We start from the raw sequence: 21,699 nt of genomic DNA, 5'->3' as shown, positions 1-21,699 counted from the left end.
CAATGGCTAAAATCCATCAATTAAAGTTCAAATTGTTGGAGCAGCCACCGTAATCATCAGATTTGGCCACTAGCCTAACCTAAAAAATTGAAACCGTTTTTCATGAACAGGTCATAAAAGCTGTGGAAGCGTAGTTTGCAGCCCTTCCAGATTCTCACTTCAGGGATGGAATTCATAAATTGGAATCTCCTTGGAACAAGTGGATTGGTGTTCAGGAAGACTATACTGATAATAAAGTGTATTTCAAACCATAAAATTATGTTTTTCTTATCGAACATAGGATATAATATATTATATTTATGTTTTTGCTTTTTGAAAATTGTGCATGCTAAAGTGGCACAGTATTGGTTTTTATTGTTGTTGATTTCATTACACAAACAAAATTGGAATTTTTTCTCGAACATCAAACATACTGAACAAGCTAAAAGGCGGAAAAAAGAGACTACGTACATGAAGGGCCTTTCAAAAGACACGCTTAAATGTCGTTTAAAAAAAAACATGTAAAAATTTAGATTCTTTCAGGTTTCACTATTTTTATTCACTATTTTTAATCAATTCTATGTGAAAAAGTACACCAATTGGCTCGTCTGCAGGTAAAATCCGTCAAACAGTCGATTTATGAATGACTAATTTTTGAGAACGTCGAGATATCGATGATGATGAAGGTAAAGATTGTTCAGCAACACTTTCCGCTTCAGCAGGAATATTTTAATGTCTATCCTCAGCAGAACCAGTTTCTTGAAATTTTTTTACCTTCTTTTGAATTATCGACTCATTCGGACGATTATTTCCACCAAAATATCACGAATTTTGCGATATATTGCTTTTAAAGACCGTTTTCATTATAAGTTTCAATAATTTTAACGCAATATCCTATGGTGTAAAATCATCACGAATAAAATTCCATCATGTAAAATTTGTACGTCTGCTACTTGACAATGCCTAAGATGATATAAAAAGGTATCGCCTATTCACTACTGATATCTAAGCGCGTCTTATGTTTCTTTCTTTAATTTGTTTCGTGGTGTAGGGCAGATCGCCTCCGCGTGGTGCACCCTGGATAGCGCCAAATGATCTGCGGCCTTTCGGACAACCTGAACGGTGATGACCCCTGCATTCGTTTTGGAATCTTTCTGATCCCTGTGCTGGTGGTTGCGGCATTCTGCCACCTGAGTATGTTAGGGTGAAACTTAACAGAAATGGCTGGTGGGCTAATGCCGTGACCGCCCCGGTCCCGTTAAAACCTTGGCAGACCTCGGAGTACGTTCCAAACCTGTCGCCATTGGATTGGCGGTGTAGGTGCGGTTGAGATGACTCTCATATTTGCGTCCGGTCTGGTTCTGAATGCTTGCCTCAAGAGGGAATCTACTAGTAAGGTAGAACACAAGGGGGACCCTGAGGGGAAATCGGAAACGACTTCCAGCAAGAACTTGGAGGTCACAAGTGGTAGGTAGGGGACTGCAGGCGGAACCGTCTGCGTTTCCTAATTTAGCGGCAATAGATGGTGTGGCCAGTACCAGTAAGGGGTCCTCCCTCAGTTTTCGGGGGGCTTCGGGGTTTCCCCTTCGGGGACCCCCGGTTAAGCTTAAACGGCAGGCAGGGCAAAGCAACCTTCTCCGACCTTCGTCTCGCTACCAAAATCCTGGAGCGCTATGGCGACCAAAATGTTCCTCAGCTATCTGAGAAACATTATCAGGCGCTTGAGTGGGCCAGGAAGGTTGTACGTGAGGCGGAAGAAGGCAGAGGAAAGAGAGTGAGTGCACCACAAGTGGATTCGGGGTAAAAAGGAAACGGTCCTAGGAGGAGGATGCTTCCCTCGAAAAGATATCCAGGTCTGATGGCGGTCTACCCAAAACATTTAGCGAAGTCGCTGAACAGGCGAGCTACATCACTCTTGGAGGCATGGACAGCGGTAGGGACGACGGCGCCATTTCCAGAGAGGAATGGAAGAGAGTAGAGTCCGCCATCTCCGCCGGCTGCATAAGGGTAGTAAGGGAAAACCCTGGCCCCCCCGCCCCCCTTGCTGTGAGTGTGCAGGATGGCACTATGGCACTTTAAAATAATCATTTGCGCTGGCGAACGGTTATCGGCTATGGTTTCGAAAAGGTCTACCAAAGCGATGCCAGGGCGGATGCCTCTGCACATCCGGAGATTATGGAGGAAGAAGGGTCCACAGTTGAGGAAGCTCCTTGGTGGTCTCGTTCAAAGCTTATTTAAATCAATTAAATTATATTTCTGACCTAACAATGGAAAAATGAGCGATAATGGGTGACAAAATTATTTTTTTTCAACATATTCTTCATGATGATCATAACACTGTTTCATTCATTTGAACCAATTTTCGAAGCACTGAATCCAGTCGCGCTTCGAAGGTGGTTTTTAATTTGTCATGAATTATTATAGTAGGGTGTTAATTTTTCTTTGTATCTTTGTTGGTCGCACGCAAAGACATGAGTTCCTTTCTCTAACAAGGTTTTCTTCTAATGATGCTTCAAAAAGTAGGCTTCAAATATATATACAATACTTCTTATTATTATACAATTCCAATATTCTGTGAATTAAAAATTAAGTGGCAACGCCATTTAATAACATCTTTTTAATAATACTTTCTCACAATTTGCGTACTCTCAATAATTTAAATACATTTTTTTATTAATTTAAAACTTTTCTTTAAAGTTAGATGGCAACACCATTTAAAAGTATTATTGGATTAAAGTCATATCTTTATTTACATTGATATAAGTATACATATTTTCTTACAATTAATGTATTTTTGTAATAAGTTGCTCACTTTCCAAAACAAAAAACAAAGGGCAACACCAACCAAAAATAATTTCTTTGTAAAGCTTATTTAAAAACTTTTTATTCCCATATCTACATATTGAAGTAAAATTTATGCTAAGTGGATATTTTTCTAAAAAATTCAGGTAACAACAGTGTCAAAAAAAATTTTGTTGGAACAATTTTGTTTTTACTATTTGACATTTAATACATGTATTTTAATTTTCAAGTGAAATTTATCATAATTAACTTTTTGCAACAAAAAATTAGGTGACAACGCGATAAAAAATTTGTTTTCAATCTATTTTCTTAAAAATGCTAACCCTGATACCCAAGTTTTAGTATTTATGCCTATTTCTTAATATACAACTTTTTTTAATACAAACAGATGGCAACATCTTGCTAAAATGAGTTTTATCATACATACAAGCCATCTACAATCCATAGGCTTTCCAACGGTGCTAAAAATCGTTTTTAGTTGTTTTTGAATGATAGTCATCCAAAAATATTTTTATGTTCATGTCCATATAATTACACTAGGGTGCCTAGCCAAAAACGCTAGCGGAAATATTTTAGCAGAAGTCTGGAAATTTGATCAATTTTATAATTCCGATAGAAAAGCAATACCCATTTTTTTTGGTTTTTTTTTTGTCGAGAGTTAGGCACCCTAATAAACATATACGACTGTGGGCAAAAAGTAAGGTGAATTTATTTGTCAAACTTCGCGGGATTAAAATTTCGCTCTAGTTATTTTTTTCATGAGTTGGCAGCACTGTTAATAACATCTGGGCCAACTTTCATGTGAATGTCATTATCAGTAATATATTTACGCTTGTGTTTACCAAACGACTAAGAGTGCATTTTTCGATTACAATGTCTGATTTGATTGAGCAGAGAAGTGTCATCAAATTTTGTTTGCGGAATGAAATTTAGGCTGCGGAAACGTTTAGCATGTTGCAGAAGGCATTTGGTGATTCGACCATGTCGCAGAAAAATGTTTATGAGTGGTACAAAGACTTCAAAGAGGGTCGAGAACGTGTTGATGACTTGGAGCGCTCCGGACGACCATCGACGTCAACAGATGACCAACACGTCAATAAAGTGAAGGAGTTAGTGCTCAAAAATCGTCGGTTGACTGTTAAAGACCTTACTGATATGATCGGAATATCAGAAGGATCTGTGGAAACCATTTTGAAAGACCATTTGGGCCTACGAAAAGTCAAATCTCGTTTGGTACCGAAAACTCTCAATGTCTTGGAAAAAAGTCGTCGCGTTGATGTGTGTGAAACAATGCTTTCAGACTATCAGGATAAGTTCAAATGCATCATTACGGGAGATGAGACTTGGATTTATGCTTACGACCCTGAAACAACTGACCAATCAAGCGAATGTCGTGCTAAAGGCGAGGCCAGACCGAAAAGAGTACGTCAAAGTCGTTCAAAAATAAAGGTCATGATGACAGTTTTTTTCGATTTTCGTGGTGTGGTGCACTATCGTGGTGTGGTGCACTATGAATTCCTTCCACCTGGCCAAACTGTTAATAAGGAATATTATTTGAGCGTTATGCGTCGTTTACGTGAAGCAATTTGCCTCAAAAAGACCAGAATTATGGGCCAACAACTCTTGGTTTTTGCATCACGATAATGCACCATCTCACACTGCACTCGTTCTTCATGACCATTTCGCCAAAAATTCCACGCATATCGTTCCGAAACCACCGTATTCGCCTGATTTGGCTCCGTGTGACTTCTGGCTATTCCCAAAACTCAAGAGACCACTCCGGGGAACGCGTTTCGAGTCGATTGGGGAGATAAAAGCTGAATCAAAGAAGGTGCTGATGGCTATACCGGAAATGGACTATTTGGCATGTTTCGGGGATTGGAAAAATCGTTGGCATAAGTGTATTTCATCGAGAGGGGATTATTTTGAAGGGGATGAAATTGAATAAATAAAGATTTTTCATTTTACAACCAAATTCACCTTACTTTTTGCCCACAGTAGTATATGTACATATTAGCGATAAAAATTTCTTGAACAAATAAATAGAAGGGGGCATATATTTTTTCTTTCAATGTGCGCATTGTGCAAATTTTTATAATAAAATTTGGTAAATAAATTCGGTTTTACTCGTAGTTAAAATCAAGCTCAACGAAAGTTGCAAGTCTCAAATGATTTATTGAAAAGACCTAAATATTGGGTATTTCATTTTCTCTTTTTTTTCTTTTCGGGTTTTATTAAAAACAATGTGTTAAACCTATTAAACCTATAAAAACAATATTTACAGTAATTAGCGTAATCACCAAAATCTAGAAAAAATCAATAATCACCACAAAAAATGCAGGGGAGATATGACCCAGGCACCTGTCAAGGATGTAAATATATGTCAAACTAATTTTTCTTACATTTAAAACCCTACTGGCATAATTCAATTATTACAGGTTTGCTCACTTGTGACATTTTCCTTGAGTTCTAGCTTACATGCGTTTCAAATAATCGATATTCTGCATCGCCAAATCTATTATCACAAATAAATACTTAAGTTACGATAGCTACCTTAATGTGTTTGGAAGAATTCTTACAGAATAATAGCAAAGTCTCGTGACTCTTCTCTATGCTCTATACTCTAAAATTTAATGTATATATGTAAGTATAAGTAGGTCCTTAAATTAATGAATCATTTTATTTCGCAGAGTTAATGTAGAAACACTTCCTACACGTCGTCGATCAAAAAATGGCTCTGGAACACCGTCGCGCACACCGATTGCAGTGACAGCGGCAAATCCAGATCCTTCCTCTAACTCATTTAGTATATGACCCACTTTACTGAGATACTCTCGTATTGATGTTGAGACTGCGGGCTCAATGTCTATTTGCATTGGAGCCAACTGATGGTGTAGTCTTCCACCGTTAATAGATTCACTTAGAGACTCATTGAGAACAAGGTATTTGATGATCGCCTGGGAATTAAAAAAATAGTCATTGTTATTTATTTCAATATCTAATATTCTATGTCTAAGCATTTCTCTTCTCTACAACCGACTGACGGCTTGGATATGGTCGCATGCCGAATAATATGTATTGAATTCTTCAGATGACCCCACAATTTGTCAAGATATTTGGCATAAGAAACTTTCACTCGTAATAACAAAATAGGTCTCTCTAAAACTATCAGTTATACGCCTACAAATATCCAAGACTTGATTCAAAATTATCAAATTTAAAGAATGCGAAGTGCAAAGCTTTTAAAAAGATTAAATCAAAAAAGTTGTAAAATGATCACTGATATTTGCTCAAGTTAAGAAAACAATTCACTCTTCCCCCTTTTATCAAAGTCGTACTTGTTTTCTGTTGAAACAAGCCTTAAATCGAATCACTCAAGTTTTTATCATTATGGAAAGCTACTGGTTTTCCAACCAGCTTAGAATATGGGAGAAATATTTCTGACACACCTGGGCAGGCAAGCTTCTCATAAAAAGCCATCTGCCGCTCAAAGGCGGCATAAACGGTAGGTATCTCCATTTAGGAGAAACATCAAAGCGCACATACAAATAAGAATAGGACCTCGGCCAAATACCCAAATTTCTGAAACCATTGAAAACTCACGAGAGTTGTTAGTAAATTTTTTTCAAAAGCTGTAAAAAGAATACTATACTAAATCATTTCTTAATCGCTCACTTTTTCTTCTTTATTGATGCAATAACGGCCAAGTTTCTTTCACAAGCTAATCGAAGCCAATTAAAAATTCCTAGTGAAGCCAGTGCAGTGGAGGAGTTCCTTTTCCTCTGCTACCAGCTTCGAACATCGTATCGAATACTTTTAAAGCTGGTGCGTTTGTATCCATTCGGACGACAAGGTCATGTCCATGTACAGCTCATCCTCCACTACTGCCAGTAAAAACCATAACTTCCATCAGCATTTGGGTAAAAAATGAGATGCAAGCAATGTCGAAACTAAAGATCAATTTCAAAACAGAATAAAAGGGGATTTTCTTCACAATTTATTTAAAATCTGTGTTGATATCATTGTTCACACTTTATCTTCGCTGTTCAAGAAATATTTAGATCCCATTGTTTTTAACAATTCATGGAAACTATGCATGATTGAACCTCTGTTTAAATAAGGGGATCGCAACGATGCCTGTAACTATCTATTTAGGTACATGTATATTAGGGCGGGTCGATTAAAAAATCGCTCATTGTTCTGTGAAAATCGTATTCTAGGGATCTAAATAAGAAACTTTGCCGAAGGAACCATACCTCTAAAATTAATTCTGATGTCCCCCAATTTGGGTCGAACAAAAAATCCCACTTTGACCCATTTAGAGTGCTCCAATCGAGTCCAAATGTATGACCGACCCCCCACTAACTTTGGACGGTCGATCCACCCATGCCAGTGGCACACCCCCTGGAACTCCCCTGGGGGGTTCCCCATACAATGAATTCAAAATATCACCATTTTTGGCCTTTACATGAGAAAAGAAGCTAGAAAGTTCGACCCAAATTAGGGGACATCAGAATTCGTTTTAGAGGTATGGTTCCTTCGGCAAAGTTGCTTATTTTGATCCCTAGAATATGATTTTCACAGAGCAATGGGGGATTTTTTTTGCCTCCCCACAAATCGACCCGGCCTAATATATTATATATATATTCCTATAATTCCGTTAAGGAGCAAAGAGCCGTCCGGTAACTATAAACCTATCATAAAGCAGAGTTTCAAATTAATATTTTGTAGTAGCTGCGGACATTCGTTCCCTGCTCGATCTGCTCTAACGTCATCTTAGTCACCAACCAAATAATTAATGCCTTCAATAATTACGCTCAACTGGATGTAATTTACGCAGATTTATCGAAAGCCTTTCGATAAAATCGATTATTCAATACTTTTGCTTCAGTCGTTGCATTATGGGATATATGGGAAAACTCGCGTTGTTCTTTGCTAGTTTTCTGGGAGAATTACAGCTATTTGTAAAAATAGCAATTATTGAGCTCTATTGCTTTTCACTATTTTTGTTACGGATTTACCGACCCATTTTAGGTTTGCCAATTGTCCGAGGTCGAAACCTACATGCAGCCTATTCTGCATGCATTTGAGCAATGCTTGTCTATGAACCATCTATGTAAATAACGTGAAAATAAGTTCTATTATGACTTTTACTAGAAAGCCAAATTTCTTTCTCTAAGGATTTTAATGACCCTCAGATTTTGAAGTCTCCCTATCTGATCGCGGTCTTACTATAATGGTTATATATAATTAGGGCGCACACCCTTTGTTGGAATTTTAGCCGAGACCCTCATCTTATTTGCGTTGTGCGTCTTGATGTTTTTCAACAAATGGAGGGACGTTTACAGTTTTGCACCGCAACCGAACGGCAGATGGTTTTTTATGAGGAGCAGAAATGCACTTGGAGATTTGCCATTGCCTGCCAGAAAACCACTGTTTCCATCATTTGGCGTCTGTTGTCCAGAGATTTGAAACTCAGCGTGCGAAAAAAAAAATTGGCCGGCGCAAATAACTTGGACTGCAATCCCTAACCGATAGTAGAATTCATTCCTCAATAATCTTTGTACTCGCTCAATATTCTTTGGATCACTGGAAATAACAACTGTAATGAGCTATCTGGCCTGTTTCAGAATCAGTTTTCTCCCCATAATCTAGAAAGTCACCGCTTGGTTGCTCAATCGAACCTTACAAAAAATATTGTACGAGTACATTTAATGCATCTCGGTGCGATTGCTCAATTATGCAATAACTACTCAACTTTATTAGTATTAGTTAAGTGAATTAATCTGTAAATCTGTAAGAAACTACCCTTAAACTGAAGAAATTAATATATACATAAATAAATAATATGATTAATAAATAAATAAATAAATTGAATACATACCATTGCAACCGCAGTGGTGATCTTGCTACCGCCAGCAGCGCCCACAAGCATTTTCACGTTGCCATCATCATCGATTACAATGGTGGGGCACATGGACGACATGGGTCTTTTTCCGGGTTGTATGTAATTAGCCGGTGAGGCGGGTATGCCGAAGCTATTCACAATACCTGGAGTCGAAAAGTCGTCCATTTCGTCGTTGAGAATAATACCAGTGCGTCGGGATCGAACTTTAGAACCAAAACTGTGAAAAAAAATAATAAAATAATTTATAACACTCAAACATCATTTTACAGATAGTGATGGGAACGGAGTACTTTTAAAAGTATGGGGTACGTTATTTTCAATCAGGCAGTACTTCATTTTTTAAAATGCGTTGATCTTCAACCATTTTATCTAAATCGGTTCACTTGCTGGCTTACGTGGACGACATAGGCATTATTACTTTCTCATTACCTACTTTGAAAGAAGCTTTTCAAAGTATAGAATAGAAAGAGCAGCAAAAAATATGGGCATAGAAATAAATGAAGCCAAAACTAAAGCGCTTTTTTCAACTTCATCGAACTCTGTCAGACCCAATGTGGATAAAATACTCAAAAACGGTGAGTAGCGGAAAAACTAGGAGGTGCCACTAATGATTACAACAAAATTTCTGCAGCACTCAACTGGTCACAGAACCTTTATGGCAAACCACTGCTATTTCTCGTTGTGAAGATAACGAAGATTTCGCTGCATCTCCCAATTATTATATATATATTGTATATATATATATTAGGCCGGGTCGATTTGTGGGGAGGCAAAAAAATCGCCCATTGCTCTGTGAAAATCATATTCTAGGGATCAAAATAAGAAACTTTGCCGAAGGAACTATACCTCTAAAACGAATTCTGATGTCCCCCAATTTGGGTCGAACTTTTTAGTTTCTTTTCTCATGTAAAGGCCAAAAATGGTGATATTTTGAAATGATTGTATGGGGAACCCCCAGGGGAGTTCCAGCGGGTGTGCTACTGGCATGGGTGGATCGGCCGTCTAAAGTTAGTGGGGTCGGTCATACATTTGGACTCGATTGGAGCACTCTAAATGGGTCAAAGTGGGATTTTTCGTTCGACCCAAATTGGGGGACATCAGAATTCGTTTTAGAGGTATGGTTCCTTCGGCAAAGTTTCTTATTTTGATCCCTAGAATACGATTTTCACAGAGCAATAAGCGATTTTTAAATCGACCCGCCCTAATATATATATATATATAATTTGTGCGTACACCCTCTTTGGGTGTTTGGCCGAGCTCCTCCTCCTATTTGTGGTGTGCGTATTGATGTTGTTTCACAAATGGAGGGGCCTACAGTTTCAAGACGACTCCGAACAGCATTTTTTTTTTTATGAGAACCTTTTTCATGGCAGAAATACACTCGGAGGTTTGCCATTGCCTGCCGAGGGGCGACCGCTATTAGAAAAAACTTTTTCTTAATTTTTTGATATTTCACCGAGATTCTCAATTATTGTACCCACATTTAATATGCGGTAGTGAAATTTGATCACTTAGATATGCGGATAAACAGAAGCTGCTGATCTTTGGGAGGAGAGCTCTGCGAAAAATCTTTGGTGCTTTATGTGATAAAGGCGAATGGCGGAAGCGCTACAATCATGGACTCGAAAAAGTGTACGTGCACCAGTCAGTAATAAACAAAACAATAATCAGGAGACTGAGATGGGCAGGTCACATATTACCTAATCTCGATTACCCACCTCATCAATTACTTTGTGGAAAATGTCCCAGTCAGAGAAGAAGGAGCCGCCCACCGTTCAGTTGTACTGACGGTGTAGATTAATACGCAGATTTTTTGGGATTTCGGGAATGAAGGATAATTGGAGGCATATGTTGCAGCAGGCGAACACCCGACTAGAGCTAGCCAACCAACAATGATGATGATGATCTTGAGGCCCTCAGTTTGGAAAGAAAACAGCTTGAAAAGCAATCAATTGAATATTACTGAGTACCAGAGTAAATATTCTCATCTCGCCTTAATATTCATGTACTTTTAGTACTGACTTCTTTTGAGCACTGTAATTCAATACTGAGGACGAGTATAATGCTTATACAGAGTGTGACACTGAATTCATACTGAGAACAATTTCAAATTTCAAATTGAAGTCTGGTACTGAGTACATTTGAGTACTTTTTAGTACCCAATATAGATACATCGGCAAGATGCCGTAATTTTTTTAAAATTAAGCACAACTTGCCTACATTTGATTAAACTTACTAATTGTTTATTGTACTGGTAACAGTCACAGCATCACCATTCGCTGCCAATACCGCCATGTTGGCTGTTCCGTGATCCTCAACAGTTGTGAAGTTGGCTCCATAGTAATCATAATTACTAAAAGTCCTATTGTCATAGATTAATGTGCGCACGTGATCAGCAAATTCTTGGCTTATCAAGTTGTTTAAAGTTTCCGCTATAGACTCTTTAAGATCAGGCTCCATTTCCATATCGCCTAGGTTAGTGCGTTGCCCATAGGCGTGCTTGAATGTTTCAATTACCCGTTGCCAGTATGTCTCCGTGCTGTTGGTATATAGGCCGGTCAAAACGTTAAACATAAAGGCCAGTACAGCTCCACTGGATGGTAGAGGAGTTGTGTAGAGCGTGTAGCCACCAGTTATATTCGCTACAATGTGGCTATTGTTATCCCAACGAACCCTGCGTAGAAAAAAGGATATACATTTTTTTAAGTGTTAATTTTTTCATTATTTTGTAACAGCATATTTGAATGTATTTACGTACGTGTAATTTTTCAAATCTTCTTCAGTAATAATCCCACCCAAGTCTTTAATATCTTCTACAAACATTTTGCCGATTTCTCCGCCATCATACAACTCTCCAGCGCCATTTTCCGCAATTTTTTCTAGCGTAATCGCCAATTGGGGACGCTTCAGGTATTCACCTTCAACATAGATTGTACCATCTTCTTTCACAAATATCTCTGCCATCGTTGGCTCGCTACGGATATCGTCCTCTTTGGATTTGAGCGCCGCAGCAAGATATTTAGAAACCCAATGGCCTTCTTGGCATAATTTTATGGTTGGCTGAAAAAGATATTTCCAAGGAAGGCGTCCATATTTTTGATGCATTTCCCAATAACCAAGTATTTCTCCAGGTACAGCTCCAGATCGGGCGCCTTTGAACAGAAAAATAAATAAGTTTCGTTTGATAATCAGAACAATAAGCTTCAATAAAAGTCAAATATGTTAAGCTAAAATTCAAGCCTGCAATATTTCTTCTTTTGTGGTACTTTTTTATATACTTAGTCATGCCATAAATCCTGTGACAAATTTTACAATGCATACGGCGGGAACAAATTCGCAGAAAAAAGTTTCGCTATTTTTGCTTTTGTTCGTATGCATTGTCGACTTATATAATAAATTATGCTCAGTTTCGTGCAAATTTCGCTTGATAACAATGAAGTGGGGAGCTATGGAAAATCGCACTGCTGTGATTGCATTACAAAAGTGTGGCAAAAGTGCAAGTGAGATTTGCAAAATGCTGAAAAAACTTAATATTTCGAGAATGGTTTCTTATCGCACGATACATCGTTTTCCCCAAACGTCTGAAGTTGCACAGGGAAAAGAGTGACAACGCGCTTGAAAAATATTGTATTAGGCTCGACAGATGCAAGCAGCCATGAAAATATTCTGTTCACTGTTGTAGAAATTTTTGATAAGCAAAATGACGAAAACTCCTCACAGAAATTTGGAGAGTCTCAAACAATCTTTGGTTCGAGCAGCCACGTCAATCTCCATGGAAACCGTGAGTGCTGCAACAGCTGAATGGCCTAATAATTTGAAGACTTGGTGGCCATTTCGAATGAAAATATATTTTTTTTTATATCTACATGATTAAATAAAACTAATTTCCTTAAAAAAAATACTACAATTTCATATCTATAGCAGATTTAACTTGTAACAGAACTTATATGTAGCAGGACAAAGTAGTATTAATTTTATTCCAAAGGAAAGGAAAATAATTGCAAACTAATACCAAAGCAAAATTGTTTAAGCTAAAATTTGTTTGTATCCCTCGTGTAAACTGGGGGTCTTCAAACTAAGCATACTACTGTGGGTAAAAAATAAGGTGAATTTGGTTGTAAAATGAAAAATCTTTATTTATTCTTGTAAATCAATTTCATCCCCTTCAAAATAATCCCCTCTCGATGAAATACACTTATGCCAACGATTTTTCCAATCCCCGAAACATGCCAAATAGTCCATTTCCGGTATAGCCATCAGCACCTTCTTCGATTCAGCTTTTATCTCCTCAATCGACTCGAAACGCGTTCCCCGGAGTGGTCTCTTGAGTTTTGGGAATAGCCAGAATCACACGGAGGCAAATCAGGCGAATACGGTGGTTGCGGAACGATATGCGTGGAGTTTTTGGCGAAATGGTCACGAAGAACGAGTGCAGTGTGAGACGGTGCATTATAGTGATGCAAAAACCAAGAGTTGTTGGCCCATAATTCTGGCCTTTTTAGACGAATTGTTTCACGTAAACGACGCATAACGCTCAAATAATATTCCTTATTAACAGTTTGGCCAGGTGGAAGGAATTCATAATGCACCACACCACGAAAATCGAAAAAAACTGTCATCACCTTTATTTTTGAATGACTTTGACGTGCTCTTTTCGGTCTGGCCTCGTCTTTAGCACGATATTCGCTTGATTGGTCGGTTGTTTCAGGATCGTAAGCATAAATCCAAGTCTCATCTCCCGTAATGATGCATTTGACCTTGTCCTGATAGTCTGAAAGCATTGTTTCACACACATCAACGCGACTACTTTTTTCCAAGAAATCGAGAGTTTTCGGTACCAAACGACATTTGACTTTTCGTAGGCCCAAATGGTCTTTCAAAATGGTTTTCACAGATCCTTCTGATATTCCGATCATATCAGTAAGGTCTTTAACAGTCAACCGACGATTTTTGAGCACTAACTCCTTCACTTTATTGACGTGTTGGTCATCTGTTGACGTCGATGGTCGACCGGTCGGAGCGCTCCAAGTCATCAACACGTTCTCGACCCTCTTTGAAGTCTTTGTACCACTTATAAACATTTTTCTGCGACATGGTCGAATCACCAAATGCCTTCTGCAACATGCTAAACGTTTTCGCAACCGAAATTTCATTCCGCAAACAAAATTTGATGGCACTTCTCTGCTCAATCAAATCAGACATTGTAAAAATCGAAAAATGCACTCTTGGTCGTTTGGTAAACACAAGCGTAAATATATTACTGATAATGACATTCACATGAAAGTTGGCCCAGATGTTATTAACAGTGCTGCCAACTCATGAAAAAAATAACTAGAGCGAAATTTTAATCCCGCGAAGTTTGACAAATAAATTCACCTTACTTTTTGCTCACATTAGTACATTATGGTTATATAAGGCGGTTATACGACCAATTTTGTCGTATGGTTCGGTAATTTGATAGAAAGCTCTAGGCAGAGATTCTTATACCAAATTACTCAGCAGAATACAATGATCAGCCTGTGCAATAACGGTCTGTGCAATCAGATCATGTCCTAGGGAGGCTCTCAATGCGGTGCCACACGTTATTCCAATAGACCTACATATAAAGACGACAACCATGAGTGCATTTAGGTTAAATGAAGCGGGTCGCTGGAAAGAAAAAAACTTATGGTCATGCCAGTCTATTATTGTGACAAACTCAGTTAATCTCGGTGAGGACTGACTGCATCGTCCCGTTGGTAAGATTCAATAGGAATTTTACCACTCTCTTTCCACACTAAGGAGGAATCAAATAAGGGGTTCCCACTAAACAACTTCGACACTACAGTCTATACAGATAACAGTAAAATGGATTGTGGTGTTGGAGCTGGTATATATTCTCATAGACTTAAAACTTAAAAGTCCCCAATGCCTTCAGTGTCTTTTAGGCGGAAGTACTGGCGAAGCTTGTAGGCTACTAATCGCAAATTTCTCTTTTAAAGGTAAAGTGGTGGAACAAAGTAGGAATAGCCTTTCCACCTTGAGTGAGAAGCATAATGTTACCTAGCAACTCACAACTGAATAGAACACACAGGAACAGCGAGAAAAAATTGTTTTAGTGTGAAAGGTCACCTTGACAATGAGCATAAACTTTAAATTATCTGGTCGATACTTTACGAGTTATCGATCACTACAGCCATCTATCAAGAAAATGATGTATTTCTTTTTCCCCGAACTAAAATTATCTACAACTTCGACTAACAAAATTGTTGCAAAAATTGTAACCAAAAAGATAAAATCAGCTAAAAATTCCAATTTAAATTAAATGTAAACTACTTTTTCAATAATTCTATCAACAATTGTCGTCTGAAATTTATTATTTTCTACTTCTTTTGTATTAACTAATTAAAAATATTTATTTACAAAAAATTCACAGCTCTTTTAGTCCAGTAAACTTCACATTTAAAGCTGGTTTAAATTAGGTTTAAGGGGGAGCCTGGTTTATAAGGTCAAAAAAATCAATTATTTTTTTTTCGTTTTAAGCGATTCCTAATATATTTCAGAATATTCACACAAAGTTACAAAGCCTAATTCTCAATATTTCCGTAGATACAGAGCCAAAGGTAGGTAGGCGAGCGTTAGGTAGTTTCGCTGTGACCGGACAGCTATAGTACAAACTTTATCTTCTTTTCTCGACTTTTCATTTTTATTATTTCTTTGAATTGGCGTACGTGAATGAAAAAAACTAATGAACCTTTTGAAATGATTGTTCCTTTCAGTATTAAATTCTCTTCTATTTGAACTAACAAAATAGATAAAAAAAAAATTTTCAAGATTTTTATACTAAGTTGAAGTGAATTTTTTTTTATAGAAAGGCATTTTTTTCTTTAAAACCTCCAAAAAGTTGAAATTTTGGAATTTCTCTCAGTTTTCTTAGTTCATCTAGGATAAAAAATCATGATAATTAGAAATACATTTGAATTTTTTGCTTTAGATAATAATTACGAGCTGAATCTTTTACGCCAGTTGGAAACTCCAGCGTTGCAGCGCTCTACTAATTTCTATGTTAAACATTTTTTTCAACTTATTTTAACCAGTACAAAAATTTTTTATACTTTTTAAATGTTCATTAAAAGATAAAAAAAACTTTGCAGTGCTAAATTAATTTTTTCCTTAAAAAAAAAATCGCAAAGAGATGCAATTTTTAGACCTCATAAACCAGGCACCCCCCTTAAGTTCACTGTGACCTGTTTTATTAAAAACAAATAAAATTGCACTTGATAGGAAATGCAAAGTTCGCTGCTCTTCCTACTTTCAGGCCTACGAACATTGTAAATAAGCCAATGTTTATATTTGGAGTTAAAATAGGTGTAGTCAAATTTTTCTTAAATAAAAAAAATTGTATTCCAATAGTTATAACGCACAAGTGTTCGACGTCATACCCAGTACACCTGTGTTCACAAATAACAGCAGCGCGGCATATTGAAAATTTGTTACTTTGTTTGCTGATCTTTCCGCTTTCTTCTTTTATAGATTCTTAAGAACTTAAAAAGTCATTATACCATTTAATTAGTTGTGGAAGTCATTAAGACCAGATCAACTAATGAATGGACTTTCCCATAAATACTTTGGCGACTTATCGATTTATGGGTTTAATAACGATAATAATCATTAAAATATACACAGATAAGCGAACAGAAACTGGCAGCTATAAACCAAAGTTAAATATGTCTATTAAGAGCGATTTAGATAAGGAAATAATTTAGGTAGGAGTATTTAATCATTTGTGAACTTTTCGTCAAAACATGAAACGCAATTCATCCACTTGAGATATCTCGTACGTGTGCCCATATGCGTATAAAAGTTAATGAGTCTGCATAAAGAGCCGACCAATGTTTTATCTTTTGCAAGTCTATAAATATTTCTAACGTAGCTTTTTCAACGTCGAACGCCGCACGAAATCCACAGGCAATAAAATAGAAAAAGTTGTTGTTGTACTAACCTGAAACATTTGATTCACCCACAAACATGTTCTTGTGCGCTGCGGCAGGTGCCGTTTCACGTGCTACCAAAGTCTCAACTTTACGCGTAGATTTGGTATAGATGGTTGCAAAAAAGCCTCCGCCAAGTCCCATACTTTGTGGTAGAAGGACACCTTCACAAAGCAGTGTAGCAATGGCAGCATCCACCGCTGAGCCGCCGTCATCCAACATTTGGCTGCAATGAATTTATTGCAAAATTATTAAATGCCAAGGGTTCATTGTAAGAATAATAGCAATGTAAACGCAGTGTAACATACCTGCCTATATCGGCACAACCGATTCCATTGGATACCACGGCGGCAGTGATGCTGCTTTCGCTCTTCAAGCCAAATACTAATCCAAGGGTGATGCCTATTACCACCAATGCAGCTATCACAGCCCATATTAATACTTTTTTGTTTAAAACTATTCTGCAATGTTGGAAGAAACAATTTTTTTATTTGTAATGTGTATTTATAAAGATTATAACAGGGTTTCAATGTTCAATTCAATACAATTTATACAGTCTATGACATTAGAGTCTTACAGAGAAAGCAATTTTTGCGGAGAAAGTGTGCGAAGGTAAGCACTTAACAAACAAATATGTACGATGGAAAGGGAAGAGATAAAATACTATGAAAATTAACGTTCCAGTAACGTCCATCTATATCTAATCCCATTGAAATGGTATTAAATTCAACTAGTGCGCGAGAAACTCGAACATTTTCCAAAAGCACCAAAATATTACGCGTCCTATAGCGTCTCCGATACTGTTCTTCAGAAGATTGATGAAATTAAAGGACTAGGTATTATATTTGATTCATATTTTTCGCTATACCTATAATAATCACATCAACCTTTTCGAATCTCAAGCGCACGCGACTATACGTTTTCTGCGCCGAAATACAGCGTGTTTTTTTTAGAGGTTAGGTTTTCAAGTTGGCACTACTTTTTTCGTAGATGGTCTTGTTGACAGCTGTCACTTGATTTATGCTCAGTTTGGTTTGCCATTTTATAATGAATAGACTTACACCTGAACAACGTTTGCAAATCGTGCAAATTTATTACGAAAATAAAGGTTCGGTTCGCGCGACGCATCGCGTGCTGCGTCCAATATTCGGTCGACATAATCGTCCATCAGAGTCACTAATTCGATTAACCATAGATCGGTTTCGCACCACGTTTGCTCTAGTGTATAATACGCATCCTCAGAAACGTCGTACAGTGCGCACCGAAGACGCTAGTGCTGCTGTGAAGCAGAGTATCGAAGAAGACCCGAATGAGTCCATCTGCCATCGCGCGCAGCAATTGGAGATGTGCCCATCCATTTTATGGAAGATTTTGCGGAAGGATCTTGGTTTGCGGGCTTACAAAATCCAACTCGTGCAAGAATTGAAGCCGAACGACCATCAAGCGCGTCGCACGTTCGGTGAATGGGCCCAAAACGAGATGGCCACCGATCCCGATTTTCACAAGAAAATTTTGTTCAGCGATGAAGCTCACTTTTGGTTGAATGGGTATGCCAATAAGCAAAATTGTCGCATTTGGAGTGAACATAATCAACAAGCCATTGCTGAGACGCCGTTACATCCTCAAAAAGTCACTGTTTGGTGTGCTCTATGGGCAGAGGGAATCATTAGTCCATATTTCTTTAAAAATGAAGCCGGTCATAATGTTACAGTCAATGGAGAGCGCTATAGAGCCATGATTAATGACTTTTTCGTGCCTGAATTGGACGATGTTGATGTGGACGACCTTTGGTTCCAACAAGACGGCGCTACATGCCATACAGCCAACGCAACAATCGATTTATTGAAGGAAACTTTTGGTGAGCGCATTATCTCGCGCCGTGGAACAGTGGCGTGGCCTCCAAGATCGTGCGATATAACACCGCTGGACTATTTCTTGTGGGGCTATGTGAAGTCGCTTGTCTACGCAGATAAGCCCGAGACGTTGACGTCTTGGAAGAGAATATTCGGCGCGTTATTGCTGACATACGGCCCCAATTGCTGCAAAAAGTGGTCGAAAATTGGGCCTCTCGGCTGGAATTTATTTGAGCCAGGCGCGGCGGCCACTTGCCCGAAATCATTTTTAAAACATAATGGCAAACCCTTATCTTTATAATAAAGCTAAATTCTTGGCCATAACATTAAATTATATACGTTTTATTTCATCTTGAAAACATAACCTCTAAAAAAACACCCTTTAGTTCCCAAAAATACTTATCAGATCCTTATATCGGGTGTTTTTTAGCTGCACGAGAACTGTCAATATCAATAACTGTAGTTTGACATCTGATAATGGTTAACTGTGTTGACATTTCCAATCAGTAAGGTTTGGCAAGTCATTATGAATCATTTAATGCCAGAACAACGCTTCCAAATTGTGGAAATTTACATTGAAAAAAGTAAATCTGTTCGCAAGGTTAATAGAGCGAAGTATTAAAGAAGACGCCGCAATGTCAGTTCGTGGTCATTCTTAACTTGTTGGCCTTTGTCCCTCGACTACATGGCCAATTTTACGTAAAGATCTTGGCTTACGAGCCTATAAAATAAAATTCGTGCAAGAATTAAGCCAAATGACCATCGTTTGTGACGCATTTTTGCTCATTGAGCTCATTTAGATTTATTATTAAGATTTATTGGAAAAAGTAGTCAAAAATTGAAATGCCCGTGTAACTCGTAGCCACAGCGTACATATACCGCATATCATATTCAAAAAATAAATGCCAAGAATTATCTATCAGATTATATTGCAATAAAACAAAACTAATTACAACAATATTTGTATACTCAAGCTCTTTAAAAATCACCCGATATGTACCTTGAAGCCACCGCAGACAACTGCTAACCTCATCACAAATTTGCCATTAATAAAATCGAGAGCATTCGAAGATCTGCCTTACATATGTATGTATGTCCTTAGTTCATTTAAATTTTCTGATCCCATCCCTTCCTATAATTGTAAATCCTATATCCTTTTCATGAACCTAAAGTTCCCTGAGAACAGAAGGACTATCCTCTTGCTGTCTTTTATATTTGGGTATTAAATGGCGATACTAATTGCCCCTCACTTCCACGGTCTATTCAGTTCCTTCTTCCAACCAGAACTCTTCGTTCGTATTATTCCTTTTTTACCTTTTTTTGCAGATCCAACGAAAGCGCCGCGGTACCAAAATTGACAATTTGATCGGTAGTTGGCGAAATAGCTCTCTACTGTTTGACAATTGGCGTTTGACGGTCAATTTAAGTTTAAAATATCAAAAAGTGAAGGAATGAAATGTTCCATCAATGCATGAAATGGAGATAATTCAGTTCCAAATAGCAGAAATAAGTGAAAGAGGTCAATCACAACAACAGCAAAACACATCTGCCGAATTGCTAATTAACAAACCGCTAAAATACCGAAATTGGTGTGGGCACTCCTGATGTTATTTTAGTATTTCCGTCTAAATGATTTATTCCACATAACTTTTTAGTCCATAAGAACTTTTGTAATTTATTTACGTTTCCAATAAAAATAAAAAGGCAAACAAAAAATCTGGTAAGAGGCACATAAAAGGTTAATATTATATACCATAAACACTAAGCTTAAGAATGTTTGGACAATCAACCCAGAGACAAAGTGAAGAACGAACAAAAGCAATTGACAGATCTTCAATTTTGAGAGAGATTGTAGGTTTATAAGCTTACACGGAGAATAGTAGGAAAGGTATCGAATCAGAAAAATTAAGTGATTTAAGAGCGAAACGAAATTCTTTTGCACTCTCCCAAATCTATCAGCATGATTATTTCTCTACTATATTCTAAATAGCAGAGCTGTGCTCTAAATTTAAGTACTTTTAAGGCTTTTGAAATCTATCGCAAATCTACATAAAATGTCAAAGTACTATACGCCTTTGGAAGCACATAATCGACAGGTCAGCAGAGTATTTTAAAAGCAGCTGGTTATTTAAAATATTATAACTCGATACAAGGGCGTTTTGAGATTTCTGACTGGGCTGGTTCTCCGATAAAAATATGAAAGAGCGAATCTTACAAGGAAACCAAAAAATCAATTAACTGTTAATTTTCCAAATAGTGTAATTTGATATCAAGTGTTTTTATCTGAACATTGAATTGTGTATAAAAAAACAATCGTTTATTTTGTGCCTCCGATAAGTGAATGAAGGTGAATGCTTTGGTTTCCTGTTTACAACTCGTAACTCATTTCGAGTATGAAATTAAAGTAAGCAACCCAAAATTAATATTTTCGACTGCCATTTCTTAAGGGGTGGGACATTTTGACTAGTGAAACTCCAAAATGGGAAAATCAGTTTTAATTTAATATCTGTCAAAAAGGTAAACTACCATACTATAGGGTGGGTTCAACATTTCTAGGACAACATAAATATTTCTCCACCAAAAGTAAAGAGAGAAAATTATTGATTAAATATTTATTTTTTATTTGCTTATTTTTTTAACTTGCAAAACAAAAAATGTACTATGTACTACAGCAAGCATTAACGCAAAGTTTGAAGCTTTTTAGAAGATTAAAAAAAATTTTTAAAATCTCCAAATTTTGAGTAAAAAATTTTAGAATAACTCTGAGTTCACAGTTTTGTGGCTCATACAATTTCGGAATAATATTATGGAGTTTAAAGTTGATTGGTTTAATTTTTGATAGTTCTTTTCATAGGCGGTGATATGCATTTTTATCAATTTTTTTTTTTTTTTTTTGTGGCGGTGAGGTTGGGTTAAAAATGCCTTCGCACCATATAGTAACCGTCGCTACTACGTGTGTGGTGATTCCACTAAAAATATCCCCCCTCTCCTCTTGGAGTTTTCCCTCCACCCCGGGACTGCTTCCGCATTGCTTCGAGGTAGAGGGCCAAGACGGCGTCCTAAGAAGGACACTTACTTACTCACCCTGCGTCCAGGGTCGCCTGTTTTGAGAAACCTATGCTCAATGCTCTTCAGCATAACTTTCGATAATAGCTCGTTGCAGACCTGTTCTCTCTACGTTCCACCT

General features: G+C 37.4%; 1 protein-coding gene across 1 annotated transcript in view; it reads right to left on the bottom strand.

The window, feature by feature from the left end:
* Nucleotides 1–4,751: 4,751 nt before the first annotated feature.
* The window catches only part of LOC129239111 (glutathione hydrolase 1 proenzyme), a 43,574-nt gene continuing 26,626 nt past the window's right edge, over nt 4,752–21,699 (bottom strand). The window contains exons 2-7 of the mRNA XM_054874411.1: nt 16,968–17,120; nt 16,671–16,885; nt 11,448–11,841; nt 10,926–11,363; nt 8,666–8,906; nt 4,752–5,738 (exon numbers count right to left, since the gene is read on the bottom strand). Coding sequence (XP_054730386.1) covers nt 5,448–5,738; nt 8,666–8,906; nt 10,926–11,363; nt 11,448–11,841; nt 16,671–16,885; nt 16,968–17,120 — 1,732 coding nt within the window. The 3' untranslated portion in view covers nt 4,752–5,447. The remainder of the gene's footprint in view (nt 5,739–8,665; nt 8,907–10,925; nt 11,364–11,447; nt 11,842–16,670; nt 16,886–16,967; nt 17,121–21,699) is intronic.

Source organism: Anastrepha obliqua, chromosome 2, assembly GCF_027943255.1.
Source record: "Anastrepha obliqua isolate idAnaObli1 chromosome 2, idAnaObli1_1.0, whole genome shotgun sequence".
NCBI classification, from domain to species: domain Eukaryota; kingdom Metazoa; phylum Arthropoda; class Insecta; order Diptera; family Tephritidae; genus Anastrepha; species Anastrepha obliqua.
The sequence above is the reverse complement of the archived record's forward strand: the minus strand, read 5'-3'. Positions and strand labels throughout refer to the sequence as shown.